The sequence below is a fragment of the Netta rufina genome (genome assembly GCF_964035555.1).
Source record: "Netta rufina genome assembly, chromosome: 8".
Classification (NCBI taxonomy): domain Eukaryota; kingdom Metazoa; phylum Chordata; class Aves; order Anseriformes; family Anatidae; genus Netta; species Netta rufina.
Window position 1 is genome coordinate 19,512,704 of NC_140131.1, and position 27,377 is coordinate 19,540,080.

At 42.0% G+C, this 27,377-nt stretch overlaps 1 protein-coding gene across 9 annotated transcripts in view; it reads right to left on the reverse strand.

Annotated features, from left to right (window-relative positions):
• The window catches only part of RC3H1 (ring finger and CCCH-type domains 1), a 62,171-nt gene that overhangs the window by 16,621 nt on the left and 18,173 nt on the right, over positions 1 to 27,377 (reverse strand). For 8 of the 9 annotated variants that reach the window (XM_084291477.1, XM_084291476.1, XM_084291475.1 and 5 more), the window contains exons 2-13: positions 22,355 to 22,722; positions 15,466 to 15,586; positions 13,907 to 14,146; positions 12,678 to 12,853; positions 11,560 to 11,760; positions 10,218 to 10,350; positions 8,145 to 8,263; positions 6,139 to 6,251; positions 2,711 to 2,992; positions 2,176 to 2,393; positions 864 to 1,237; positions 333 to 464 (exon numbers count right to left, since the gene is read on the reverse strand). In XM_084291477.1, coding sequence (XP_084147603.1) covers positions 333 to 464; positions 864 to 1,237; positions 2,176 to 2,393; positions 2,711 to 2,992; positions 6,139 to 6,251; positions 8,145 to 8,263; positions 10,218 to 10,350; positions 11,560 to 11,760; positions 12,678 to 12,853; positions 13,907 to 14,146; positions 15,466 to 15,586; positions 22,355 to 22,585 — 2,340 coding nt within the window. In that variant the 5' untranslated portion in view covers positions 22,586 to 22,722. The remainder of the gene's footprint in view (positions 1 to 332; positions 465 to 863; positions 1,238 to 2,175; positions 2,394 to 2,710; positions 2,993 to 6,138; positions 6,252 to 8,144; positions 8,264 to 10,217; positions 10,351 to 11,559; positions 11,761 to 12,677; positions 12,854 to 13,906; positions 14,147 to 15,465; positions 15,587 to 22,354; positions 22,723 to 27,377) is intronic. The other variant, XM_084291473.1, reaches the window with a different exon arrangement.

The window sequence follows — 27,377 nt, forward strand, 5'->3', positions numbered from 1 at the left end:
GCAAGCTGTTACTTAATTCTAAACATGTCAGGAGTAAACGATGCAAAGTCCAGTGGCTGTAAAGGCCGACTCCTTCAATTAATAATGGCTTGACCTCATTCTCTTGGTTGCACCAGAAGTAGATCATGTAGGATCAGTGGTAGATCACAGAACAGCCAGCCAGATTGAAGGCTGCACTATAAGGACTTCCCACCCACAACACAAAATCTCTCCACCATAAGTTTTCCAACGTTGTGCTGTTAAAATTTTCATGTTATCTTCACTCCTCACCACACACAAACTCAGTGTTTTCTAAACATGTTTTTGAATCAGTTTTGTCAAAATATGCTTACCTCCTCCGAATGAAAAGGATGAGGCAAGGTTGGTGAAGGTGCAAAAGGAGGTGGAGAAATCACTTTCCTCTCCTCTAGCTGGGCCATGATCTCCTTCCTTCGTCGGTGAAGTTCATCCAGGCTGGGATGAGGCTGAAACAAAGACAGAAATACATTACAAAACTTATGAGGTACTAATATACAAAATTACTACTTTAGAAAATGCTGTTTATCCAAACAAAGCATAACTGCTATATGCTGCAAGAAGAGGAAAATTATACTTATCTACTTCGAACACTAAACTGGATCCTGCTTTTATTTGCACGTTAACATCATTACAGTTACCGAGTTGATTACAATTACTGAGTTAACCAGTGAGTAGATTGCCTCCCAGTTTTTGATCAGCTTTATTAAATCCACCCCCTTCTGAAACTTCAAGCTTGTAATTGCTCATAAAACCCATCACCTCACTGCAAAAATATTCAATTTCTCAAGTAATTCATTTTTATTTCTCACAGACACAGCTACAAAAATGCCGTTTAAAAACCATACCCTGTGGCATGAAGGTCTGATCTGACTGAGATGTGGAGCCACTGGGCAATAACCTTCTGTTTGCTGGTATCTGTCCCTGGATTCAGGTACATAGGAGGGTACAGCCGCTTGGGGAATTTCAATAGGCACAGGGCTTCCTCGGACCATCTCCTCTCGTTGATATGGCTGCACAGGGGGGTACACACGACGGCTGTCATAGTGTGGTGGGTAAATGGGTTGTCCCATAGGAGGATACTGCTGCGGCTGTGTGTACTGTGAGCTCACCACACGATCCTGCAGGTAGGGTGGGTAATGGTCTAGATAAGGTGGACCAGGTTCAGGAGCTGATGGAGGAGGTCGCACAAAGCGAGACATGGTCTGAGGATAGTAAACTCCTGAAATTAGGCAACAAGAAGAGACAAACAAGATACAGAATGTAATTATGACAACCGTTCATAGAAAGTAAAGATTTGTTCTGCCTCCTGGACAGCAGATGCAAATTTTAATACTCTGAACCACCAATGACTTCTAAGATTGAAACCTTCAGATAACCAGAAGGTACAGTAATTTATCTGGCACTTCTGGATAATTCAAATACATACATGGACACATGAACACCACTAACAATGAGCACATTCAATTTTGTGGACAACCGAGATCTTCTTTGGCACGCAGAAGTCAAATATAAGCTTTGTTCCCCAAAAATGCTCTGCAACTTTTTTTTTCTTCCCACTTTAGTTTTTCCATTCCTTCTTTTCCTTTCATGTTAGCTTATCTTCACTTTGTCTCCAATCTTACATTACAAGACAAACATCATTCCCTACCTTTATAATTGTGCCTTTTCTTTTAAAAATCCCCTTCATTATTTTCTTTCTCCATTTGGCCTCTACATACTTGCAACTTCTCCCCTTATTTCCTTTTCTTTTCCCTTTATTTCCTTTTTATACTGTTTTCTTTTGTGCCCAGCACTTTTCTAATATCACTTGTCTCTAACTATCTCACACACGTGAAGACAGTTCTGAAATACCCATACACTTTTCAATGAGTACTTTTACCCCGCAAGCATAAACCCTTCTCAGGAACAGAGTCTTCAGTCAAGACATAAAAAGCCTGCTGAGAGGCAGCTCAGTAACTGCATTTACATGCTTAATACATCTGTATGTCAGACATGTCAATTTCCATTGTATTTATACCATAACCACATTAATTCCCACGGCTCATGTAACATAAGAAAACTCTAACTTAGTAACTTAAGTAAACACCAGGGAGGGAAGGAAGAATAAAATCAGCATGAAACTCAAAAACGAGACAGAGAACTTGGTCTCAAACTCACCTTGTTGGTATGGTGCTGGCTCAAACGGGGGGGCAGCTCCTCTGTGATCCTGATAAAACATATCTGCTTGCTGAGTACTATACAACTGAGACCCACGCGGTACCATTTGCAACTGCTTTGTGACAGACACTGAAGGCAGATCTGTTGGTGCCCGAGCAGGCACAGGATGAGGGTTCACTGGTAAGGCAGAAATAGAGTTCTTGGGGACAGATTCCAACCTAAAAAGTAGAAAGATGACATTGCACATTAAGGCCTGATATAGCTCACTGGTTCCTTGTCTATATTCCACCTTGTGAAGACTTTCATCATGTTTTCCAATTAAAATACAAGCAACCAGGGACATAAAGCAGTTTACAGCTTTAGCTTTAGTTTTCTACTGCACTCTACCACTACAAAACATCAACACCAGCCCCCAGACTAAAGAACAACAAAAAAAATGTTCTTTTTTTTTTTTTTCCTCCTAGAGAATGGGTTTACTTGGTTCTACTGCATATTTACACACATGACACTTTCAACAAGTTAGGAAGACCCGTACAAGTCAGGAGGGGATCCAGGGGCACTGCTACTCAGATGGTCCATCTTCCCTGGCTTCAGAGCAGTTTCATAACCGGAGTCGGTCCCTCGAGAAATAAGTTGCGTCACTGTGCTGCCTGATGACACAATTCCATTTGGCAGAGCAGAGGTTTTCCTGTTGGGCAAGTCCACTCCCCCTTCATCCGAGAGGATAGCTCCTGAAGGTAGGCCCACTTCGTTCAGCTGGCCCAGGGAGGCACTCAGGGGTCTTCTTGGAACCAGACGCTTGTTCATTTTACGAAATCTTGAGAAAAAGAGATCATACATCAAAAATTGAAACAAAACGCTGAAAGGAATTTCAAGCTGTTGTTTTTTTTCCCCCCAAATACAGGTGCTACTCAAAGCTTGAAGTTGTAATTCAAATTTCCTAGGGGCTAGTGAGAGATATGTTTTTCATAGCAATGAAATTCTACCATATATCTGACCTGTTCATAGCAACTTTAATCAGAAGAACTAGTATCAGTCACACTAAGGATGGATTTGTCATGACAAGTATACCAACTATTCAGAGCTCAGGTTCCCACAGCAAGTTTAAAATCTTACCTCCTGTACATACATCCATTACAACTGTAGCAAAACCAAACAAAACCAAATATCACAAAATACTACCCATAATAATGGAAACTTAGAAATAAGAATTACAGGCTATTCAAGTCATTTTATTTAGAGAATAAAATGATAGCAAACAATTAAAGGGATCAAAGAAGATGAAAAGATTCCGTTACACCATTTGTCTGACAACAAGACAACCTAAGTCTTTAGTGCAATATGATATCATATATTAAAGCAGTTTGCCAAGATTTATGCTGCTATAGTCATATGCAGCTTTACCACTTGCATGGCTTGATAAATGAAGTGATTTCAGAGATAGTATTTCTAAACACAGTGTAATTCCAAAAATCTAACTGCTTCTGATAAGTCTAAACAAACACGAGCCTTTTAAGGTTTGACAAAAATCAGCAGACTGATGGTACTGGACTAACAGAGCAAATTCCAGAGTTGAAGGTCCTCCACTAAACCTCCTGCCATTAGATAGATACCAGAATGCAGGTGGGATGGCGTATCTGTCAGCCTGAGTGTTCCCACTGGTTATAACTGCAGAACAAGGGGCTGTTCCCTATCTAGGAAGCCTTCAAAGGGGTTGAATGGGTTGAAGCCAACACTTCCAAATCGTATCTAGCAAACAAAGTGAGATAACACAGACTAGGAGAGTACACACATTGCTGCAGACAAGGAAGAAAGTGGGCCATTATACTCTAGCACTCAATCCTTGGATAATCTTGAGGTTTGGCCACATAAACAGGATTATCAGCAATGCAGCCAGTAGGAAAAAAAGTATTTTATATTTTTTAAATATGTGACTGACTGTATAGAGGCAGACAATTCTTACCATATATATCTGGGCTGTTCACCTGTAAGAGTTCAGTGGCAAGACATGTTAACTATCTTGTAGCTAACTCTGTAACTCTCCAGCAGCACCCCTCTTTCCTGGCTGGGTCACCCACGTACCCGAACTGTCAGTTCACGCTGCACAGTACTGACAGTGGGCATCATTCAGAATGTGGAAAAAGGAGTAAACAAACAGGGATATCACCACGCTGTCAGCACCTGAGTAGGGCCAGACCACCTGTGGCTTTCTAATCATTTGCTGCTCCGAAGTTATTCTGGCATCTCCTGTCAGACAAGTGAGTCAGCTGGAGGGAGACACAGAGGCAAGCTGAACTCCCCAGGTGAACTTACTGCTTCACCTGGGCATCCTGCTCAATGCCCAAACCAGTTCTCTACTGAAAAGCAGCAACAGGATGTTGGGAAACCACTGTTATGTTCTGCCTGGCAATTACTTCTGGTCATCTCCCTTCTATTAGGTCTCTTAGAGATGCAGTATTTGATAGCTCCTGACCCTTCTTCTGTGAAGGTTTGCAAGCAACTTGCAAGAGGATGACGACTAGACACCCCTGCTCATTCATCTAGAGCACAACAGCATGCTCAAAAGAGAGACAAACATATATAACACACATTCAGATCAAAAGTGACAGGAAGAGCTCATACAGTATTTTATATAATAAAATGCTTTGAAAGAAACCAAGTTGTACAGTGCTGCCCTCTGGATTCTTTTGAACAAATTTATGAATGTTTGCTGCAGTGTGTGAGGGACAAATTTCTTGTAACACCAAAAAATTAACCTATGCAAACAGGGTCTTCATCCCTTGCCAAGAAGGGGAATCAGCTGCTTTTTAAACAGGTCTAGATTATAATTTGCAATCTAAGGCATTACCACATACTACCCTATAACATCTCTTGTAAAATTAAAGCTAATATATATATAACATATATATATATAATACATATATATGTTATATAATATATATATAGGATCTACATAGCAACAGCAATTTTCTCCCCCAAAAAAGCATTTCAGATATTCTCCCATGCATATTGTACACACCAAGTATTTCTAAAAGAAAAACAATTAATGTAATATTTGCTCAAAGGAATTAAGCATAGATAAGAGACACAAGGAAGAATCAGAACTCAAAGTACTCCAACCACCTACAGAAACCACCACAACCTGAAGCAGAACATTCACCTTGCTTCACCCCAGGACAACATTACTACTACAGCAAACAATCCAGTCTGGATAAATTAGGCCTCCTCCACCCGCAAACCTGATGAACTGTCTTTCTTGACATACGCGACTAGTTTGGCGGTGAGAATACTGACTCACCACCCTTGATAACCACCCAAAACGGCACTACCATTCTCCATTTTCTTAATACTATGACAAAAGGGAAAAATTAAATAAAATAAATAAATAAAACAACTGTTTCTGCACAACATGTATCAAAGTCCTATTCTCTGAGATTTTGAATAACCGCTTTTGTCATTCTAAAACCATGTGCGCTGCTCTTTTTTCTTCCTATTTTGCCTGTGCATTACATGCTATACAGCTAGTGAACTGCTGTATCAGTATTTCCAGTTTTAGACTTTAAGAAATCTACCAGTATCATCCTCTCTCTCACACCCAATTAAAAAGCCAGGATGAGAATCATGAAGGACTGACCACAATAGATACAATCTAGTAGTATTTTAAGCCACACTTATGAGATAATGAACAAAGAAAGCCTACCCCCAACATCTCTAACACTTCTTGTGGAAATGTCAAATTTTCAAGCTGCTGTTGTATAAAGCAAAATATTTCATATTTGAGAATAAACAGCTCCAAAACCTAACAGGTGACTGTTGTAAAATTTTCATGTTATTTCTTGCCAATGTAATAGATAAGCAATGCTTCCTCTCCTCATTCCTAGATATGATTTAAAAAAAAAAAAAAAAAAAAAAAAAAAAAAAACCTCCTAAGGATAAGGCGAAGCAAATGATTTGTACACTTACTTTTCTAGCTCTTCCTGTGAATGTGCAAAGGTGCAGCTGGCTCCTCGGGGGCATCCTCCTCTCTGTTTCATGTCTCGGCACATGTATGTCTTGTACTTGCTGTGCTGAGGAGGCTGGCAAGGTTAAAAAAACACAAGGAATATACCAGATGTAACAGCACTTAACCAAGAACTGAAGACATCCTTTTATTAAGAGAGAGGCACAACTGCTGAATATTCCTTCAATTTAAACATTCCAAAGGGTATCTAATGTGAAGCAACTGGAGCAGTATTGATGTTTGGTTGTTCAACAGAACATTAAAAGAATAGTTGTTTTGACAACTAAGGCACTATCACACTTTTAAAACTCGTTTATTCATTCCTGGATCTTGACTGGAACATAGTTTTAAGTTTCTGGAAACAGTTCAGTGAACAAAACTGATACAGACTGGAGAAAGATAATACCATGCTTAATCAGAAATTGCCAAATATTGATCAGGCTTTGTAGTAGACGGAAAATAAACGCACTTTGGTCAGTTACTTTTCCATTGCTTTCTGTTAGCTCAAAAACAGCACTGAATTATCCCTTTGATCTCTAAGAGTTAAACTTCACCAAGACACTTTGTGTCCTCCTTCGGACTAGAAGTCTCTTGATTACCTCTAATAATTATTTTTAGTAATAAATGTTGAGGATTCAGTCTTACTCCTACACAGATTATCAGGATATAGGCTGTCCTATAGATTCCTGTTAGTTTAAAAATACACAGTGCCTCACTGCAATCTCACCATCTGCATGTATGCCTGTTTTCCAATCTTTAAATCAATTTTGACAGAAGGCCTGAGGTGGTCTTGAAGTTATTGAAATGCACAAAATTAAATCAGTTGGAGGCAGAAATATTCCATATCAGACTTCTCACCAAGGAAAAGGTCTGTAAAAGTAGACTCTTGCTTTGTGAGAAACTCAGCCAGAAGATGCAAATCTGTAAGAAGTCATCTGCAGACTGTTCTTTTTTTTTTCTCTTGCTATCTACTACAGTGAAAAAGGATTTAGGCAGAATGTGTGTGAGCTGCACAGCCCTCTGCTGGCCACTGTTGCTAGCCAGCAAAACTCTGCCCCAAACTCAGCATACATCCCCCTTCCCACCTGGAGGTTGTGTGTTCCTTTACAAGCATATGCCAGGTCTAGGCAATGGCCCCTCCAGAACAAAAACCTTCATTGTTTTTCCCACCCTGATTTCCACTTGTGTATTCCTACTGCCTTTCCTCTTGCCAGTAACTGTGCTCATTAGACATCTGAGTGAATGCAAAAAGGTAGAAGAGCTGAAATAATTTACTTTGATTTTTCTTCCCCCGTGTCCTAAGAGAATCTTTCTACCTGTTCAGCTCCCTGAACCAGCTCTCCAGGAGGCTGAGTGCCAAGACAGAGAGGGAATGGGAACATATGACAAGCAGCTTTGTCTTTCTGCAGCATCTAGCATTTAGATCAACTTAGCTATACAACAAAATGAGATCAAAGGAACATGTGGTAAGATGTAATTGTGAGATAAGCTAGTATATATTTGGCAACATCAATTTCTGAAACAATAGCAAAAAAATGGTTTAGAAACCCATATGGTTCCTTCATATGAAGTCTTCCTAAATCTTTAAACTTTATACACCATTAAATACAGGTGTAAGATTCTTTTCATTAACAGAGCGACTTGGCTGAAATGTGTCATTAAAAACAAGAAAATTCCCACAGATCACAGTGTGAGGCACCCCAGCTTCTCCTCCCCACCCTCTAATGAGGAGTGTTAATTCATATCCCTATGCTTGTAGCTTGATCAGATTGTTTTCTTTTTGTCCTAGTGAGCTGTGCAAATCCATGCCTTTTTTTTTTTTTTTTTTTTAAATATGAAAGAGTAGCAACATTCTCAACCTGCTCCTTGTGGAACCAAATCTCTCCAGGTGGCACTAACAAACATCTGCTATTAGAAAGAGCCAGATAAGATTTACGATTAAGCTTTTCTTGTACAATTTGGCTTTTACCTGTTGCTGATCCGTTCCTTTCTTGCTGTGATTCTGGATATAATCAACTAAGCCATGAACAACCGTCCTCACGGCAACCAGTCCATTTTCCAGTTGTTCCCATGTTGGAGGTGGAGCATCTATAGCATCGACAGGAAACAGAGAATATATATATAGGAAGAAAAAGAAAGTCAGAAGGATTTTCTAAAACCAGGTTTACTAAGAAACCACCAATATCATTTTTTTTTGTTGCTTCTGATAAAGCTTCACAAATGTCATTGAACAAGGATTAAGCACTTTAATTCAGATACGTACCACGTAATGAATAAAGGTACGTATAGAGTCAAGATTGAACCACACATAATATCAAACGGGCCACTCTATCAGCCATTTATTACCATGTCAAATCTCCTTTTACAAGAGCTTTCATATTCCAAAGACCTCCAGAGAAAATGCCTTGTACAAAATCTCCATGTAATGGATAATCTGTCTCAAAATCCCACTTCACAAATTAGGCAAGATTATTCTGTATAAATGCCATCATCACTTGCCTAGATCATGCAGTCACTGAACAGCAACCAAAATTGTTGTATCCCACATGGAAACATGTCACAAGGCTAGTATATGCACCAGCGCATCTAACACAAAGCAGTGCAAATAAATTTCAGGCTTAATTCTAGAGGGGTACTTGCTCTATCTAGCTGACTGACACACTTGTCTAACCATTTAATCTGTTCCAGCAGGTGACACTCCCACTGGGTGCTGACACACTCTGCTGCAATACACAGGACCTCCAAGTGTTTCTCTAAGCGCCTTTCAAGATCTTTAACAGAATTATGTTCCGCTCACAAGTACGTGACACTTGCAGAGGAGCTGCAATGTACCTATAGAACAGCAGGGAAGCAACTCAATAGCACAGCAGAGCAATGACTTCAAAATCAGACTTCCCTACTGAAACTTCCGGCAAGGCTATTAGTGATTCCACTTTCCTTACCACTCTTTGGCTAACAAATTGCTAGTACGCACTGTTTTGTCTCTGGCTAGTTACAATATGAACGATTTGGGAAGAAAGTACTGCCTTGCCTTTAACTGTGAAGTACAACTGTGAGAAAACTGTTTCTCACATAACTGGTCCTCATTTGAAAGGTCAGTTTATTTGCTTAAACAGACAGAAACTAAGAACTATGACTCCTGATGTCACAGTTTAGGCATTAACACACTTGATTAGTTTTGGTTTTAACAAAAATTAATGGGTATAAAACTTCAACTACAGCACTATCCCTTCCATCCCTACTCCCTCAGGGGGTCCATACTCGTATTGCTACTGACTTTTCCAACACTTTCCATCTCTCTTCTGTCAACGTCTTGGATTTTATTTACCCTTTATGCTCTTTCCAGCTTAATTTCCCCTTCCCAGACCATCGTTCACACTTCTACAGAATTCTAAATCAACAAGGAAAACAATAAATTCCTTAGCATAACACACCTGTCTCATTAAGACCAATTCTTGCCCAGCTTCTGTCTTTTCTGTAATTCCTTTCTTAAGGAATCTCCCCAGTTTGTAAATAAATTTGCTCTGGTAAAGAACTGGAGAGGAAAAAAACTCAGACTGGCAGCTAAGGCTTTGCATTACGGGCTCTAATGATAATCCTGTTGCTTTGCAAATCTGGTTTCCAACAGCAGCATGTGTAATAAACAGGGAAAAGGAGAAGAGTAAGACTGCTGTCAGTCTCTCCAGTTAGAATTGCCTAATATGAGGCACACACCATGTAATCTCACAGAATTGTATGTATCCAATATCCTCATTCATGCTCACCTAGTGCTGTCAAACAAAGAAGATACCTTCTGAGAAGTTGTAAAATTATTCCTGACACTCTTTTGAATTTATTTTAGCTTCAAAATAGTTTTCTCACACAAATCACTGCTGTTCCCAGGCTGGCTATAAATACCATTTGAGAATCTTAAGTTTGAGTTATAGAAGATGTCTCCTACCACTTGAGAAACAATTTTTTAAACCGTTAACACTTTAAAGGCTCTTCTTGCTAAACCAAACGGACTTTTGGTCCCCCAGCCCTGCAAAACATCTAGACTGACCTGGACTGGGATCAATATTTGCCAGGAGCTCAAGGTGAGGTCGAAGACGATTCAGGTTAGCTGGATCTCCAGTCCTCTGAAGAGCAATAGTTAATTCCTGAACACTCTGTGCAAACGAGGCTGGGGTCTGCAACTTAAAAAAATTATAATAATTAACTTTCTACAGGCAAAGCAATCCTCAGCGTTTCTAATGGTTGCTCCACAAGATCACAGAGCTGCCTTACAAAACTGGACTAGTTTTTAACTCACACAAGCTGGCTTCAGCACCTTGTATTAAATTCCTTCTATGGTATTATGAACACACCCTTTTTTGACATTAGACATTGAAACACAGTCCTAAATAGACAAAACAAGCTGGCATTACTTCTAGCAATGTAACCTGTCTTTTCTGTGTTGTACTAGCACCCAGAAAGAAATGCAGATATTAGAGAACATTTAAGTAAGATTTCTGAACAGTCTGGTATCTCCAATCCCTGAACCAACAGCACTGCATCCTGGTTTACACCAAATGCAGATGACAGTAAAGAGCAAGATGGTAGAAGGAAAAAGATTACTAGCATCCCCGCATGTTAAGTATTGAAAAATATCGTAACTCTACCTAGAGCCTTCATATGTCCTCTGTCAGAACACCTGAAAATGTGGGCAAATATATGAATACGTAGCAGTCCTTAGAGCCAATCCTCCTGAATGGCAACCCAAAGCGATCATTTCACAGCTTTTGTAACTGTTCAAAGCATTACAGTTCAGTTCTTCCCAGCTAATTTAGGCACTTTTATGTGTTGCCTAACATCTGGGGGGAAATCCCCTAATTTAAACGTTTAGGGAACGTTTTAAACGTTTTAGGGAACACAGGACAAATGTTCCCTCTAACCAAAATGAGGTATGAGCATTTCCAAATGCTAAGTCATTGTATTTAAGAAACATGTTTCAACATCTCTTATTTCATTCACGTACAGACTAGGAGACTGATTTTCTTCCAACTTATTGGCTAGCTCCCTGCCTGAAAACGTGAACCATTAACCTCTCCTGCCACGTTCACAGTTATCATATGTTCACAAAGGACACCTCCCAGCTAGCCCCGGTGCAGCTAACCCCTGTGGCTTCTCACCTGCTGACAGAGGTAAAGAAGAAAGAGATAGCAAGATGGCAGAGGGAGCCAGATTCACTAGGTTACAGCTATAATTATTCAAGCCATAACAGGTTTTGAAATAATACAGCAAATGATTAATGGGTGAGTACACCTGGGTACAATGCGTGTATATATCAAGCATTCAAATTACAAGCATATAAACCTAAAATAGTTGCAAGGAAGATAAAGTGGGCTGGTCTTAGGTGGCTTTACCTTATCAATGATAGACTGCATGTGGGATTTGTGAGACTGGTCTCCATATAACAGGGAGGACCACTGATCTGGTGCAATGCGTAAACCTGCTTCCATAGCAATTTGAACAATCTGGGAATCATGTTCCCTTCTCAGAGCTTCGTAAGTCCGAAATTCCTCCTTCAATTGCATCAGGGAGGAATCCTCATCACGCTTTGTCACCTAGCGGGGAGAAACAAGCCAAATACAATTAAACAGGGTAAGAAGATGTAAAGTCCAAGGCAAGAGAAATTGTTAGCCAGCAAGTAAATTCTTCCTCCCAAATGAAACTGAACTACGATAGTATGCAGCCAACACCACCAGTGGTTCCTACTAAAATAACACTTGTCCACTTCTCGGTGGTTGCGGTTAATATCAAATATAGTTTACTCAGAATCTGACCCAAACATTGGTGGCAGTATCAGACTTCATAAACAACTTGACAGCCTCTAGACTTTACTTCTCAAACCAGGGTATTTTGTTTGTATTGCACATTTTTGTTTTAGGGTATCAGTACCAGCAACAAAGCATTTTTCTAATTTAACAAGAGTGAAAGACATTAAAGTAGAGCACCTAGGAATGGACCATTAAATAGTGTAAAGCACCATAAACAGCTTAAATTCACTTTATTACAATTCTGGTACTCCAGTGCCTTGCATTTCTTTCTATCCATATCACCATTCAATTAACAGAACTGGAGATTTTCCAGCTTTATGACTCTTCTAAGGAGATAAGCCACACCGACTTACATACAGGTTTTGTTACTGTGCATCCATTAAGCCTGGACAACACCCAAACTTAGATTTACAGCTTAAACTTCCAATTTCAGCCTACACTGCCACCACAGATGTAGGAGAAAGAACTCTCTAAACACATTCCGGACTTGATTAGGAATACTTCTTCTAACCACACATATTTTTAGACACAATCAATGGTACAGGACAACGAAAACTGAAAATGAAGAACAAAAATGTGCATTTGTACACATTTTTGTATGTTTAAATGTGTACTGAAATGAATTTTAAATTGAGACGTCTTTTTGCTATATAAAGAAATATTTCCCTGCATTATGAAGTCTCCAGGCAGGATCTTCTTCATACCTTGAAGCATGAGGCTCTGTAAAGAAGCTGGACAACGTGCCCAATGCTAGTTTTAGAAGCCTGAGGAAATCGTGGCTCCAGTCTCTGAACCACAAAGAGAACCAAGACCTTCCGTGACAACGCAGATCCATCTTCCAGAGCTAGCAGAACCAGCTTTAAAGCCTCCTCTTGCATGGCTGGAGGGAAAACAATGAGAAGAGAAAGATGAGAGAAGACCAAGGAAGATATCAACATTGTTTCATGTTTCCCTACAAGTAAGGGTGGGAGACCAGGTACAAGCCACACACGTGTACTTCCAGATTACCAGACTGTGACTGCAGAAATATTTTCTTTTATTATTATTACTTTTTTTTTTTTTTTTTTTTTTTTGCTTTATTCTCTTTTGGGTATCAGATGATAGGAAGACTTCTTCATTCCTGTCTGTATCTCTGTTCTAGTATAAGTTTTTGAAGTGCATTATCCCCACACCTTTCCCAGCACAGAATGCTGCCATACTGAGGCACATCAAGGCTGCTTCCTGGGCAGGTAAAAGTAATTAGTGTCCCCACAAATATATTAGGCGATGTACCACTAAGTATTTGACTAGATAACAAGCCTCTTTGATCCTTGCAGCAGTGCAGAAGTTAGCATCCCAAGGTTACTCTTCCTTTATCTATTTCAGTGGTTAAAAAAAAACAACAAACACTTCTGTTTTAAGCAACTGGCTTCCTATTTCACAGCATTCTTTTTTGTTGGTACTCAGAAAGTTAACTCTACATGTTCAGTAACCAGACTTTTTTTTTTTTTTTTTAAAGCAAATTTGATTTAGTGTTCTATGGAAAAGAATTTAGATTTCTAAATATGTAACTTTAAAAAACAAACAAACAAACAAAAAACTTGACACACCCATACCCTATGGGTACCAGATCTCTTCTACACAACTCTAGAAGGGTCTTGCCTCTCCAAAGGACAGCTGAGAGACTATTTTCTATTTTATTTTATCACAAGAACAAAAGAACACAGAGCAGTCAGAATTTTACAGATTTGCAAAAGCACTAAAAAAGCGAAAAGTCCATGACAACATCCTAATAGCTATATCATTAATTCTGAAGACCTACTATTATAAAATCAGGCCAGTGCCCAATAAAAATCACTCGGACAATTTCAGTCACAAGGATGTCCATTTCTTAGTCCTTCCTAATTCTGAATTGCTTCTAGTACACAAGCAGTACTACATGTGTGTTACCTACCTGGGCCAAGAAACTGGCACCCCCTGGCTCTCACTGCAGCCCAAAGGTTAGAAGAAAGTTGCTGAGGATTTTGATGCTGAAGAATGAGCTCTGTGACTGTTCTTTCACCAAGTGACCGTGCAGCACGCATAGCTCTGATCCGTCCTTCTTCCTCCACTAGCTGGCAGTGAACTAGTGTCACAAGTTTCCTTTGCATAGGACGACTTAGAACGCTCTGAGTAGTACTGTTAAGACCCACACCTTCAAAATAAAACAAAGCAGAAAAAATATCAGCTACCTCTTAACTCCTCCTCTTGTGCCAGCCTTCAGCTGCCGTGCTGGAGAAATGCAAAACTAGTTCTCCTGACGTCCACTTGTTAAACAGAACACCTCAGAGAAGGGATATCATCACTTCGTTTTTGTCAGTTTGTTTCACCAGCATTACAAGCTGACAGCTCCATGCAGTCAGCCTTCCCACAGATTGATGTTTTTGTCTCTGTGACTGCTTTGGCTGTCTAAGATGTTACAAATTCTCTCCCCATGTAGGAAGTCTGCTCTGAACCTTCCCCGATGGATTCTCAGGTGTCTCCTCAAGGACAGGATCATGCTGTAGCCCTTCCCTTATTTGTGGGCTTCAGGGATCACTGTCTTCTTTAACCACCTGTCCATTTTCAGACATAGAGTATCTTACCTATATTTGAGATCGATGCTGCTTTGACCTACCCAAACTAAACTGGTATGACCCAAACACTTTTGAGCTCACGTGAACAAATACATTCACAGATGTTCTGGGAACCACTGAGAGCAGGGTAAGAAACAAGTTACCAGACACAGAGCTACCTTGCTGAGCTTGTTCTGCAGCACGGGCCATGTTCATTAGGGCACTACTACTCAAGAGTGGTTACGGTACTACTGTTGTGCTGTACAAGTTAGAAAAGCTTGAGAGAACTTTTTGTAAAAGTCTAGTTTTGGAAACCTGACACCCATATTGCTCACCTCTCCTATTTCATTGGCTTCTACATCTAGGAAGGGTTGGCAGGTTTTCCAAGTCCACCATACGCAAGGTAGGTAAAATACATACTCTGGAACTCAGTTCAATTTTGTTACTTTAGAATTACTCAGACAATCCTGCACTTGTATATAATCTTATATATCAAAGTATTACTTGTTTCTCTTGTAGGTCCTATATCCAGTAGTTCTCTTGTTTCAGTTGATTCTTCTGCTACAAACATGCTGCACTACAGTTATCTCAAAGCAAAGCAGAAGTCAAACCATGATTTTTAGCTTTATCTAGTTTACTGAGGTGAATTCAACTAAGTTTGTCTCAACTTACTGTACCATGGCCAAATGTGCCTCAGCATTTTCTAGGCGTTATTTTTGACTTAAGGACTTAGAATTTATTTTCCCCCAAGTGAAGACATAACCCTAATGCCTAGGAAAGTGTTTTCAACCACCAGTCATTTTTAAACTAGATCTGTATCAATTTTTCCCCTAACAGACTAACTATTCATTTGGACAGTTTGCTATGCACGTTACGTGTTTCCATATTTCATTTTGAAAGGAAACCATGTAGGAATTACCTCTTGCGCTGCTGAGTGGTTTGAGGTACAATGCTAATTCTTCCACACATTTCTTGCCCTCCTCATAATGCTTGGTATCTTCAGCTCCACTACATAAAGTAATTGGCTGCTGCTCAGGAACCTGAGAAGAGATGACGTACGTTTATGACAAATATGCATAAATAACAGGCAGTCATACTTACAAATGCCACATGAAACTAGTTAATATCAAGCATTTCCTGTTTTGTTCTTCTTCTCAGTGTTTTTCTACATTAGTAAGCATTTTTTTCCAGCTTGTTTAGTGAACAAATGGCAAAAAAAACTATCAGTTAAACGGAAGATTAAACTAGGCAGCAAATTTATGGTTGTATCAGACTTTTTATTTAGTGGCTGACAGGAAATAGAAGCATAACAAGAGATATATTAGCATGAGAAACTTAGCATTCTTTGCTACTATAAATTTTTGTTAAAGTCACATGAATATTGAGACATCTCCAGAGCTGGCTGACCAAATATAGAACAAATCAGACAAACTCTGGCTTGCAAGAACATGCAGATTCACAGCTAGGGCCTCACAGCTCTGATACCATCCAGGGCTAAGTGATCTGAGCTATGTAGGTGGGAGAAATACAAAGCAGCAGATGCACTAGGCCACCCTTGCAGTGTATTCTGCCCAGGCCCAGTCAAGCAAGCAGAAAGACCATGTTACCCTGCATAGTACGAAGGAATACAAACTGCAGGTACCAATCTGGCAGCACAGGACAGTTACAGGCTTGATTTTATTTTTATTATGTTTTGGCTATGGCATTTATTCCTTCATCCAGGCATTCACCAGAAAACAATCTTTTTTGAAGGGATGTTGAATCCCACCCCCTGCAGGTGTTTTTTTTTCCTCCTCCAATTTCAATTCCTACAGCTTTAACAAATCTGGGGGTGCAGCACAGCACTGTAGACAAACACTACTACTCAGCAATCAACTCAACAACTACAGGGTAGCATAAAAAACAGGAATTTTTCAGAAGACTAAACACAGGCACTTTTTGCGTATGCTACTGAAGTGCAAATAGATCTCAGACTGACTTCCACCATTTCCAAGTCAATCACTACAACATAATGCTAATCCTATGCAGCTGCTCACCCGAGCCTCAACCTAGAAGCACAAGTCTTCAATGCTTGAGCTGCAGACTGCTACGGACCCGTTAACCTTCACACATAAGTACCCCAGCCATGTCAAGAGTAACATTACAATGGCAGCAGTGAATAGAAGCCGTGAACTGATATAAACGTACCTCACCACAACCGTGGACAGGAGTTTTCCTATTAATTTTAACAGAAATCATGTTCCAGTGACATGATCACGCTTCTACAGGCCTACATGCTGAGTTGGGGGGAAATTCTCATTCTGACAGGCCTCAGAGAAAGCAGGGTTAGTACTTGCATAACTCCTGCTTTGAAAGTCAGCAACAAAAAAAGCCTCCCAGTGCAAAACACAAGCTGCAACAATTACAAGAGTTGATACCACTCCAGAAACAAGATAATCAAAACAGCCTGGATCAGACACTTTTACTCCTCCTACAGGGGAAAACATGAGTTTAATCACACCAAGACAGGAAGGGTAGCCTGGATGCTTTCCACAGACTACAGTTAACTTATGAGGGATTAGTTTTCCTGTTTCTAAACAAGAAAGATTTCGCAAAAGTAGATTTTTGTAGCCCGATCTTACAGAGGTGAAGTGTAACTGTTTCACCAACACCAACCTCAGCCCTGCTGGCTTCTTGTGACTTGGGCACCAGGCACTAATTAACACTCTGGCATTCCCTTCCATGCTAACAGAACACCCCACCTCCTTTTCAAAGCCACTGCCATTTTCCCAGGCTGCTGTCTGGGAAGTCCTACCGGCACAACTGGCTCACTGATCCCACAGTGTGCATCTCATGCATTTGTGCCGAGACAGGCACTGCGCAGTCTCTGCCCTATCTCCAGCTGTAATGTATTTGGGGGAAATTCCCTCTTGCTCCTGCAAGCGTGCAGTCTGCCAACAGCACCGACTTGAAATGCAAGCACAGCACCACGACAGGCAGCAGACAGAGCGGGCTGGGAGCAGACAGGGCAGGAAGCAGCACTCAGCCTGGGATTTCTGTCTGGAATCGGTGCTGGGTTAGTGTGCATTCACGGCAGTGGCCTGGAATGCCGGACACAGCACAACACAGCTGGCAGCACACGGGCTGTCTGGCCAGCTCACAGAAAGCCTCCCCTGGCCCAGGAAAAAGCTGGCACAGGAAAACTGCCAAGAGTTGAAGAAACTATTCAACACTGTGCCTCTGCACGTCAGTCCCTTTTCTCCTCTTTGCAAGGGAAGCTTTAACATAAAATCCGAAGGTCCTGCACAGCTGTACTTCTGGTAAAACAACAGCTCGACAGAGATTTAACTTCCATCTTAAGCTGAAGCAAGCGTCACATGGAATGATAACACAAGAGGCTTATTTTGTGGCTTCAGGAGCCTTCAGAAGAGAACACATTTCTCCCCACACGGATCACACCACTGAGGATGAAATAACTCCCAGAAAAGCTTACGAGTAATTTATCCTTTTGCTGGTACTACTATACACAGTTCCAAGGCTTCCCCCCCTACTATTTCAGATTAGGGGAACAGCACTGACCAAGAAAAAAAAAAAAAAAAAAAAAAAAAGAACAAAAAAGCCATGATTCACAAAAGTCACATAAGAGCTGTATTTTAATGTTGGCTCTATCAAACAATCGCTGGGGGACAAGTGAGAAATCATTCAAGTTCAAAGCATTTTCACTTCCCCTTCTCAAAATATCTCTGAGAGCATGACCAAAGTGTCCGGCATGTCTGTTTACAATGCCTCTTGAGAACCTCAAAATAGATGCCCCGCAGAATGAGTTCATGATTTTCATCCTCATTCAATATTCCATTTTCTCAGACACCACACCCTTCACAGTTTTAGTTTTCACTGCAAGTACATTTACATAACACAACGAATGCCTCCCAAGGGAGGCTCGAACAAGACCGGAAAAATAACCTCAGATGCTTTATTTAAGCCTTGCTCATTCTGTGCACATCTGCCTGAGTGACAGGGGCAGGTACCGCGCGGTGGAATGCTGCCCATCAGCGTGGCTGCACGCGGCCGCAGGACGAGGCAGGTTGCACGGTGCGAGGGGGGGGGGGCAGAAAAGAATGCTAATGCACCATCCTCCATCCCCACGGATGGCTGTCTTGTTTCCTGCTAAGAAACAACCAAAAAAAAACAAACCAAGGCCACAGCCCACTGCCCAGTTCCTGAAGGAGCCTTCACCAAGGATAACTTCTTCACAGAAAATTCCTGTCATGGCGCTCGCTTCACCAGAAGCTACACCACCACATCACCAAGTGGTAATTCAAGCTTTGCAGCCACAGTCTTCCCCTTTTCAAAGGGCTATGAGTTAAGATCACTCAGCACGTTCTCTCATTGTGCACATGATTCTGCTGCCTGCTGCCTGGAATTGCATTTATCATGTCCACAGGAAACTACGGAAGAAATTAAACCACCACAGGAATTACTGCCATTTGATGTCACCTGTTTGGAGTGCACACAATGCAGTTTCAGGTGCCGCAGAAAACAGGAGGGAAGAGATTAGATGACAGGTCCATGACTAGCACCTTCAAAACACTGCCCTGGTCATGTTTAAAATATTTACGTACCATGAGTAATACAGGGATGCTTGAATAGTTAACATGCAAAACCTCGTTCCCTTAGAAATCGGCTTAAGGGATTTTTTTCCTCTACCTAAGAAGTTTAAAAAGCAAGCTATCCCAGGGATGATCTAATAAAGCCTTTCTGATTTGTATTAGAGGCACTGTGCCTCCCTTCCCTCACACTGTTCTTAGCTCTCTCTGAAGTGCTCAGCTAGTTCCAGCCCTCCCAGGAATAACAACTCTCACCCCCTCCTTCCAAGCCCTTCCCCCCTGGCCTTCGGAGGCTGATCCTATCTACGTGCGTGCCAAACTGCCCAGCTACATTCCCACTGAACAGACCCTGTGTCCATGCTCGGTATGCCCCACACTATGGCAGGGAAGCAGAAATTTGAAACTCTACAACAGTTTTCGTATCAAGTATGGTTTTAAATTGGGAAACAATTTTACTCCTTGGAAAGGGGTGGGAAGAGGGAAAATTCATGAGCAGACAATAATTCAAGCAGGAAACCAACACTCTTCACCACGAGAGCAACGAAACCTTCACAAAGATAATGCTCTTATTAAGAAAATAGGTTACTGCTCCTCAGGTGCCTGTGTGACAAGTTCAGCACATTTTCTGCAGAAATACAGTCCTGCTTGCTTCACCCCGTGGCTCTGTGTGAAAGCCAGCCGATGTGACTTGCCCTGGAATCCTGTCGATGCTGCCAGTCACAGCAGAAGAGATTTGTTTCATGAACTGCCTGTTCTCCTCCTCTGCCTCCAGCAAAAAGCACACAACGCTTATAAACGTGTGAACTTTTCAGAAACCTCCCCAAAGGGAGAAGAACAAACTGTTCTTTTCTCCCCCGGATAAAAGCTATAATTGTGTTCTACTGTATTTCCATCTAAAAGGAAGCCCGCTTTTTGGGATTCATCATTTAAAAATAAAGCATTACAGGTCTCTACGGACTCAGGTTAAGGTACACACGGGTTTGTTGGAGATTAGGGGAGTTTAAAGACACACACAACCTCCTGAAACTAAGACAAGAAGTGGAACAATAACGTGGGCTTTGTTTTGTTATGGAAATTGATGATACTGCTTGTTTCGTGCTCTGGCTTGCTGCTCTCAGATCGTTTTTGCTGATGTGTACCAAAGAGAGCCCATCTTCTTCATGAGACAGAGCTCGAAGTTGGTATAGTTTCTCTGCAGCACTGTTTTTTTGTCCATCAGCAAAGCCTTCCTCTGCAAAAGATGTCAAGCCTGGCCATTCTTAAAGAGACTCGAGGAAAAAAGCCACTGTTTCCCTGTCCTTCCCAGCAGAGCAGTCTAATTATGCTCTAGTACTCCAGAGTCTGGTAAACACTGCAAGAGGTGCCAGGAAGGGAAGGAGAAGAGGAGAGAGGATGGTGACTTACACTGAATGCTGATTTCATTCACAGCACTGCAACATGCTCACTGAAACTAGGAGAGCTGAGGGTGTGTGTGTGTACAAGTTTCTCTTAAGGGGAACGTGGGGACAGAAATAAAAGCCCCACTAAGCCCACCAATTACTGCTCACGTCACACACTGCAGTGAGCAAGCATGCATGCAGGAATGGGTGACAAACAAGAGGCAAGAGAGTACAGTCTCTTTTGGTGACATTTGCAGGTTTTAAGGTCACCACGAAACAAGGTTCTATGAATCTGGATTGTGGAAAATTTAAGATATGAAAAGGAGCACAAAAAAAATATGCCATTAGGTCAAAATCTGAACCTAGAGCTCAGAGGGCTCTCAGGACACATACAGCACTGCCATACCCTTCTTCACACATACAGATGAGGAAGTTCTGACTAGCTAACTAGCAAAACCAGAATAAAACTCACAATTAATTGTAACAGGGGCTGGGTGATTTTCCATCTCATTCCACAGGATCTTCTTTTTGTGGAAATTCTAATTTAAGCTATCCCATAGCTTCCTACATAGACAAAGTATAACGAAGGTACACAAAACCACCAAACAAATGCAGAAGCAAAGACCTTTATCATAAATGTGGACATTTGGCTACAGTCGGAACTACTCTAGAAACTCCAAAGAGGAAGGAAGAAAGATACAAAGGAGCAAGAGGGGAAGAAGAGAATGGTAATATTTATGGCATCACCCACAGATCTCACACTGCTTAGAAGCCCTTCAAGGGTGGCAGCATATGCACATTACAGAAATGGAAGCACAGAAGCTCATTACCCTCTCCTGCAGAGCAGGATGAATCACCAGTACAGCCAGAAACACAAGGCAATTTTAAATCTTCTGATACAAGTTCCATACCAATACACCGCATGAAGAAGAGAAATAAGCATTCCTTGATAAACAAAAACACAGAACAAAAAAGGAAGTCATAAAACCATACCTGGATCTTTGTCATAGTACCTTGTGAAAAATATCTTAAGAACACATTCTCCTTTTACAGTTCTTCCACAACACAGGTTCTCTCTTTTCCCTGACCTACACATCTCCCTGAACTTTCTGCTGAAACTCTGCTGAACCCAGACAGGGAAGCAGGAAATGGGAAAACAACGGCCACTACAAGGGAACTGCATTCCTTCTACATTTCTGCTTCTTACCCGTAAGTTTGACACAATCATCCCTTCTCTCCCCAAGATCATGACCCTGTCCAGCCTTGGGAGGTATGGGCTGCAAGAAACTGCTGATGCTCTAACCACGATACGCTTATATCAATTTAAGCCTGTGCTGCAACTGAACAGGACAGTCCTTCTTTCCCCTGGCCCCTCTCCCTAGGCTGCCAGTAGCACCAGTGGAGTACTCATTCTGGTCAGAACATCCTTCAGCTGGCCTCAGTGCACCCCTGCCAGCAGAAAAGGGCAGGCTCTCCCATTCTCCTGAGGGGGTTTAGATTAACATCAGCTCACAAAGTTATCTATCTCGTGCTTTCAGCAGAGCACAGATGGTCACACCTTAGAGAAGAAGGAAGGGAACAGAACCAGCCCTTTTGATTTAGTGTAGTTGTGAGCTGTCGACAAACCTAACACCAAATCAGTCAGTGACCAGTAGAAGCAAGATCTGACCTGCTGTTCCACTAGAGCAGGTCAGAGATCTAAAACCTATAATCACCACAATCAGCCTACAGAAAGGTAGATGTCTCTTCTACACTGTAACATTCTTTATTCATGAGTCTTTTTACTCCTTTCCTTTTGGAGGACAACACAGAAAGAGATAAAAAAAAAAAAAAGCACTGCTACCTGAGCACCCACTAGCTGCAGCAAGGCCGAGTTCACAGGAAGGAGTTCAATGTCGGTGTTGATAGTGGTCTGGTCAAAGGGGCACGCCTTCCGGTGGAGCTTGTTGAGGCACATCTTGCAGACAGTGTGGCCGCAACCCAAGCTGATGGGCTTTCGGATCGTTTCGTCGAAAGTCTGTGTGCAAATTGGGCAGGAGAGAAAATCTGTCCATTGTGGAGCTTGTACAGGCATTGCTTCAGGAGTTAATTGACAGGACAAAAATCTAAAGCACAGATTCCACTGGAATCAAAATCTTTGAAAAAAAAGTCTGTTTGTTTTTAAATATCTTCTGTAAGTACAGACGGTCAGCACATAGTGTGAAACATAACCTAAAAGAGAAGAGAAACACAGTTAGCATTCTCTGCTGGAACAGGCATTTCAAATCCTTTGTGCTATGCAAACGCCACTCACAGACGTATAGCTCAGCTAGGAGGGTAGTTCTAACATTAAATAGACTGAGTCACAACCTGTTTTAATTCCAGCTACTCTATGGCACTGGAAAAGCCACTTAGAACTGTTTCTGCTGTTAGGCATCCTTAAAAAAAAAAAAAAAAGCAAGGTAGGTATCCACCTGAAGTTATGAGGCTGGATTAATTTTCCATTTTAATGTTTTCTTCTTTACAGGCAAGCTAATTAGCATCAACTAGATTTGAAACAAAACAAGACATTTTTAAAAGCATTATTGTACTGATTCTACTAAAACAATATTTATTTATTTAAAGTATTGATTAAAATTTTACTTTGACAAGGCTTCATCCAAAACCCGTATCACGAGCAAGTTTCCCCCGCCTTCAGGGGCTCCAGGCTGGCACACAGTGACTCTGCAGACACATCTGGGCTGCCACAGCCTCAGCAGTGCGGGGTGAATGGCTGGGGTGCAGCCAGATACCACCTGCATCAGCACAGCTCACACACAGTGCCAGGTAACACCCCTCTGCTGCTACTACAGCACCAGTCCCAGGCTCAAGCGGATTCCCACAGAGCTGCGTTATGCCACAGGGACTTATCTGGGCACATCTCAATTATCCTGGGAATCCCCACGTGTTACAGGGTTTAAGTCAGCACTGCAAACTTGCCCTCAGCCTGTCCACCAAGCAGTGCCGTTCCTCAAAAGAAGGAAGAACTTCCACAAGTCATTTCTGACTCTAAGAGCAAGAACTGTCTCTCAAGAAAACCCTTTCTAAGCCTGATTTATATCATTAATTCCCTATCTAGAGATTTTATAGGCAGAGAAAGTCAAATTTTCTCTAATGCATTGACAGATGACACAAACACCATAACAGACGAGAACCCGGAGGCAGTCTGTTATTTGCCACTTTCGTATCAACACACAGAGGAAGCAAATGTTACTACCTGTGAGGGAGTGGGAAGATAAGACACCTCTCTGGGACGATAAAGAAATGCAAGACTACTTAATGCACACGATGAACGTTAAAAAACAGCACACAGGAGACATGAATTGATGTGAATAGAATCATTATCAGAAGCAAAATCAATAATGAACAAACTCAGTGTCTGTCCCGCTCTCTATAACCTGTGAAGTCAGCAAAAACCAGCTCAGGTAACACAGAATTAGTGCCAGGTTTTTCTCCATCTCTCACTTTCCCACACCGCATTGGCTTAGGCTTTACACCAAGGAGAGAGCACTCGCTTGCTATAATCCGTTTAAACAGAAGCAAAGCCAGCAACCTTTCACCAAATCTTAGCTATAACAAAAAGGAGAAAAACGTGAAAACAAGAAAAATCTCAACACCAAGTAAAGGCCAAGAGAAACTTCAAGTTAGAATTGCATAATTAAGAATCAAAGCATTTTAAAACAGCAACAAAAATGGGATGCTAAAACAGGCTGAAAAGCCCCAGGCTTTTGTTCCAGAGTGCAGCGCGATGTTGTTCACAGTTAACACCATTTTGCCAAGGCAAACAATGAACAGTCACTAGTTAAGCTTTTAGCCGTGTTTCAACAGCACATCCAAAGCTTAGTTCTAAAGCTAATAAAAATAAGAGGCTACCTATATCATCACAAGATGCACAGCACCATACAGCCATATAACAAGGTACCCACTGCAAGTCCGTTTCCTCGGCAGCACCCTGTGTGGATAGAGGCACTGCAGGTGCTAACCCCAACATACCAGTATCCTGCAGCCCGTGCTGAATGGTGTTTTTCCCTAAATGACCTCTTTATTAGAAAACCAGTATTTTTCATCTTGTCAGCAGACCGCCACATCAAACCCATTACTAGTGCCTCATTATATCCCAAAGGAAAACATGTACACTGGTCAGTTACTTGAATGAGCTAACTGCCTAAAACATTTAGGGAATTTACTTGCAAGCCTCCCCTTCCTTTATTGATTCCCTTTATTAATAAGCCTTGGCATTCAGCATCTCATCTAGAATCACTCTTTGTGAGCCAATCTGTAATAGGAACTACCTTGAAACACTACAATCCTCTCTGCAAAGAGCATCAGTACACAGCTTCACAAGGAGCGTGCATCCTGCCGTACACCATCCGAGGTTCACAGTTTAAGAGCTGAATCACATTGCTTCCTTCCTACCCTGCTGGCATTAAAATAGCCAGAAACAATTTCCCAGACTCATCTGCAATTCAGAAGTAATTGGAACAGTCTATTTGAAACATTGATTATTAACCACCGTGTTAAACCAAGCATTAACAAGAGGAGCAATTTCTTACTGAGAAAATCTAAAAGCAGACACTAACACGAAGCTACCCTGCCAACAGAGCGAGTGGGGGAGCACAGAGACTTCACCAGCCCAGACTCAGAAGTGGAAAGAGGAGACTTCAGCACACATTAACACAGGAGTTAACTAATTAAAAAAACAGAGACATGTTGTTCCTGCTCATACCAGCACAATGAAGTAGGTCACATTTATTTAGTCTTAATGTTAGAGAGAGAAGTTTCTGTTTTCCAGTTGGGGGAGGGAGTAATTCGTAGCATCACTGGTCCCTTAGCAAGTGTTGAAGGACAGCAAGGCAGGTTCCAAAACGCTGGGAAGCGAAGGAAGGCAGGCTTACACACAAGCACACTGCAGGAGGGTCCTCAGCAGCCCCAGCCTGGCGCTGAGCAGCCAGGCCAGGAGGGCACTCCCACCCAAGCAGGGGTGAGATGGCTACAGAGGCACATCTCACTGGGGGTGAAAGCTCCCCTTCTGCCTCACAGAGTTCCCTGCCGCCCCTCACTGCGCTGAGCTTTTCGCTCTGCAGCACCTGGGGACAAGTCCTGGTGCCTAAACACCAGAGGAAGGCCGCTGATAGCGCTGACAATAGAAAATACGTCTGGGAGCAACCTCAGGAAGCCATCCATCCATTTCAGAGCAGTCTAACTGCCGAAACAGATGGCTAACTGGCTCGATCCAGCCAACCTTTTCCCCACAGAGGAAAATAGCTGTTGGAGCACCAAAACCTGTTCCGCCAATAAATCTCCCAAACAGAACAGCACAGAACCAGGAACTCCTCTGGTCCCGTGGCCAGTGGGAATGGCACGGCAGGGACCGACAACTCCCAGGGCTGGCACCGCCCCAAACACTGCCGCTGCCATGCGGCTCTCCACATCCACGGCTTCAGTTTCCCAGCTGGGTCCTCAGTCTTTGGGCTTGGAAGCGGTCGTGCACCGAGATCCAATAGAAACCTTACCCAGACACAAAGCGTACGGACGGGTGGGGTACGTAAGAAGCGAAACTGGGGAAGATGCATCATTTGTGCAAGGTCTGTGACTTGCCATGACCTTGTAAGTCAGAAAACACTTAGTTTCCAAGAACTGCTTTTAACACAGGAGAAATTACAAGCTGCAAGGAGACAATGGCAAACAGTGTTTCATTGCCACAGACAGCTATCAGAACCACCACTGCTGGAAGAGGGAACAATTCCCAAAACAGATAAGGTAGAAAAAGCATATGCATGCCTTCATGGGACAACACTTTTTAAATATGCCTCTCCAGGATTATGCCAGAGGTACGGAGTCTGGTGAGCACAATGTAAAGCCTGCAAGCAAACCATACCAATTTGGGTAAGATCCCCCTCCCCAGGACATTATGACTTCTTAGCCCACTCTGCCTTCTCTTTCACATGTTAACTCCCAATATTTTAAACATTTACACATACATCTTCATGCATGACTGAAGATAAATACACGCTAGAAAAGAAGACCAAAAAATACACAGGTGCTGTCATATACAGGCGTGTAGTGAATAAGAGGTTAGGGACATTATTCGAATTGCTAGTATTTTGAACAGGGCCCACCATTTGCTCAAGTAATAGGCCACAGATCTCAGGACAAGGAGGAGTCAACACACTTGCCTAGAAACTAGTTACCAATATTTCAGTTGCTAGTGTCATTTTATGCTATACCACGCACCTAGCCTACTCTAAATGGAGGTAATAGGCTTTTTTTTGTTCTGTTTTGCAAGCAAGCTTTACTACCACTGGTTTGCCTTCAGCTTCCTACTCACACACTGTGGTGTGGGGAAGAACACAAGAAAAAAAAAGCTACAAGACATCCATGGTGCAAGAACTGGAAAACACAGACCTGTAACTAGGAATGAAGAAGACCCAATGAAGACTAGGAATGAAGATCCAATGAAGACTAGGAATGAAGAAGATGTACCTTGGACACTGCACTGGGACCAGAGACAGTCTGAACATATGAAATGTCTGCATGCAAATCTCCTGCTTATGCTTAGCTCTGTACAGGCTTTATTTTTCCAGTTAGAATTTGGAAAAAAAATCACTGAGGTCTCCTCTCTTCTGGATCCTCCCCCATCCCCCCCCAAATCCTTGAGATTCCATCCTTAACCCAGACTGGAAATGTCACACTGCGATCAGATCAGTGACCTGTCTCCCCTGGGATGCCACCGGAGAGCTCTGCCGGTGCTTCAGACAGCCAAGCCTCGGCACAGCAGCACGACGCTGTCTCGTGTTCCCTGCTCAGGCCGAGGCCACAGAGGCAGAGCTGCCTCCTGCCCCAGCCGT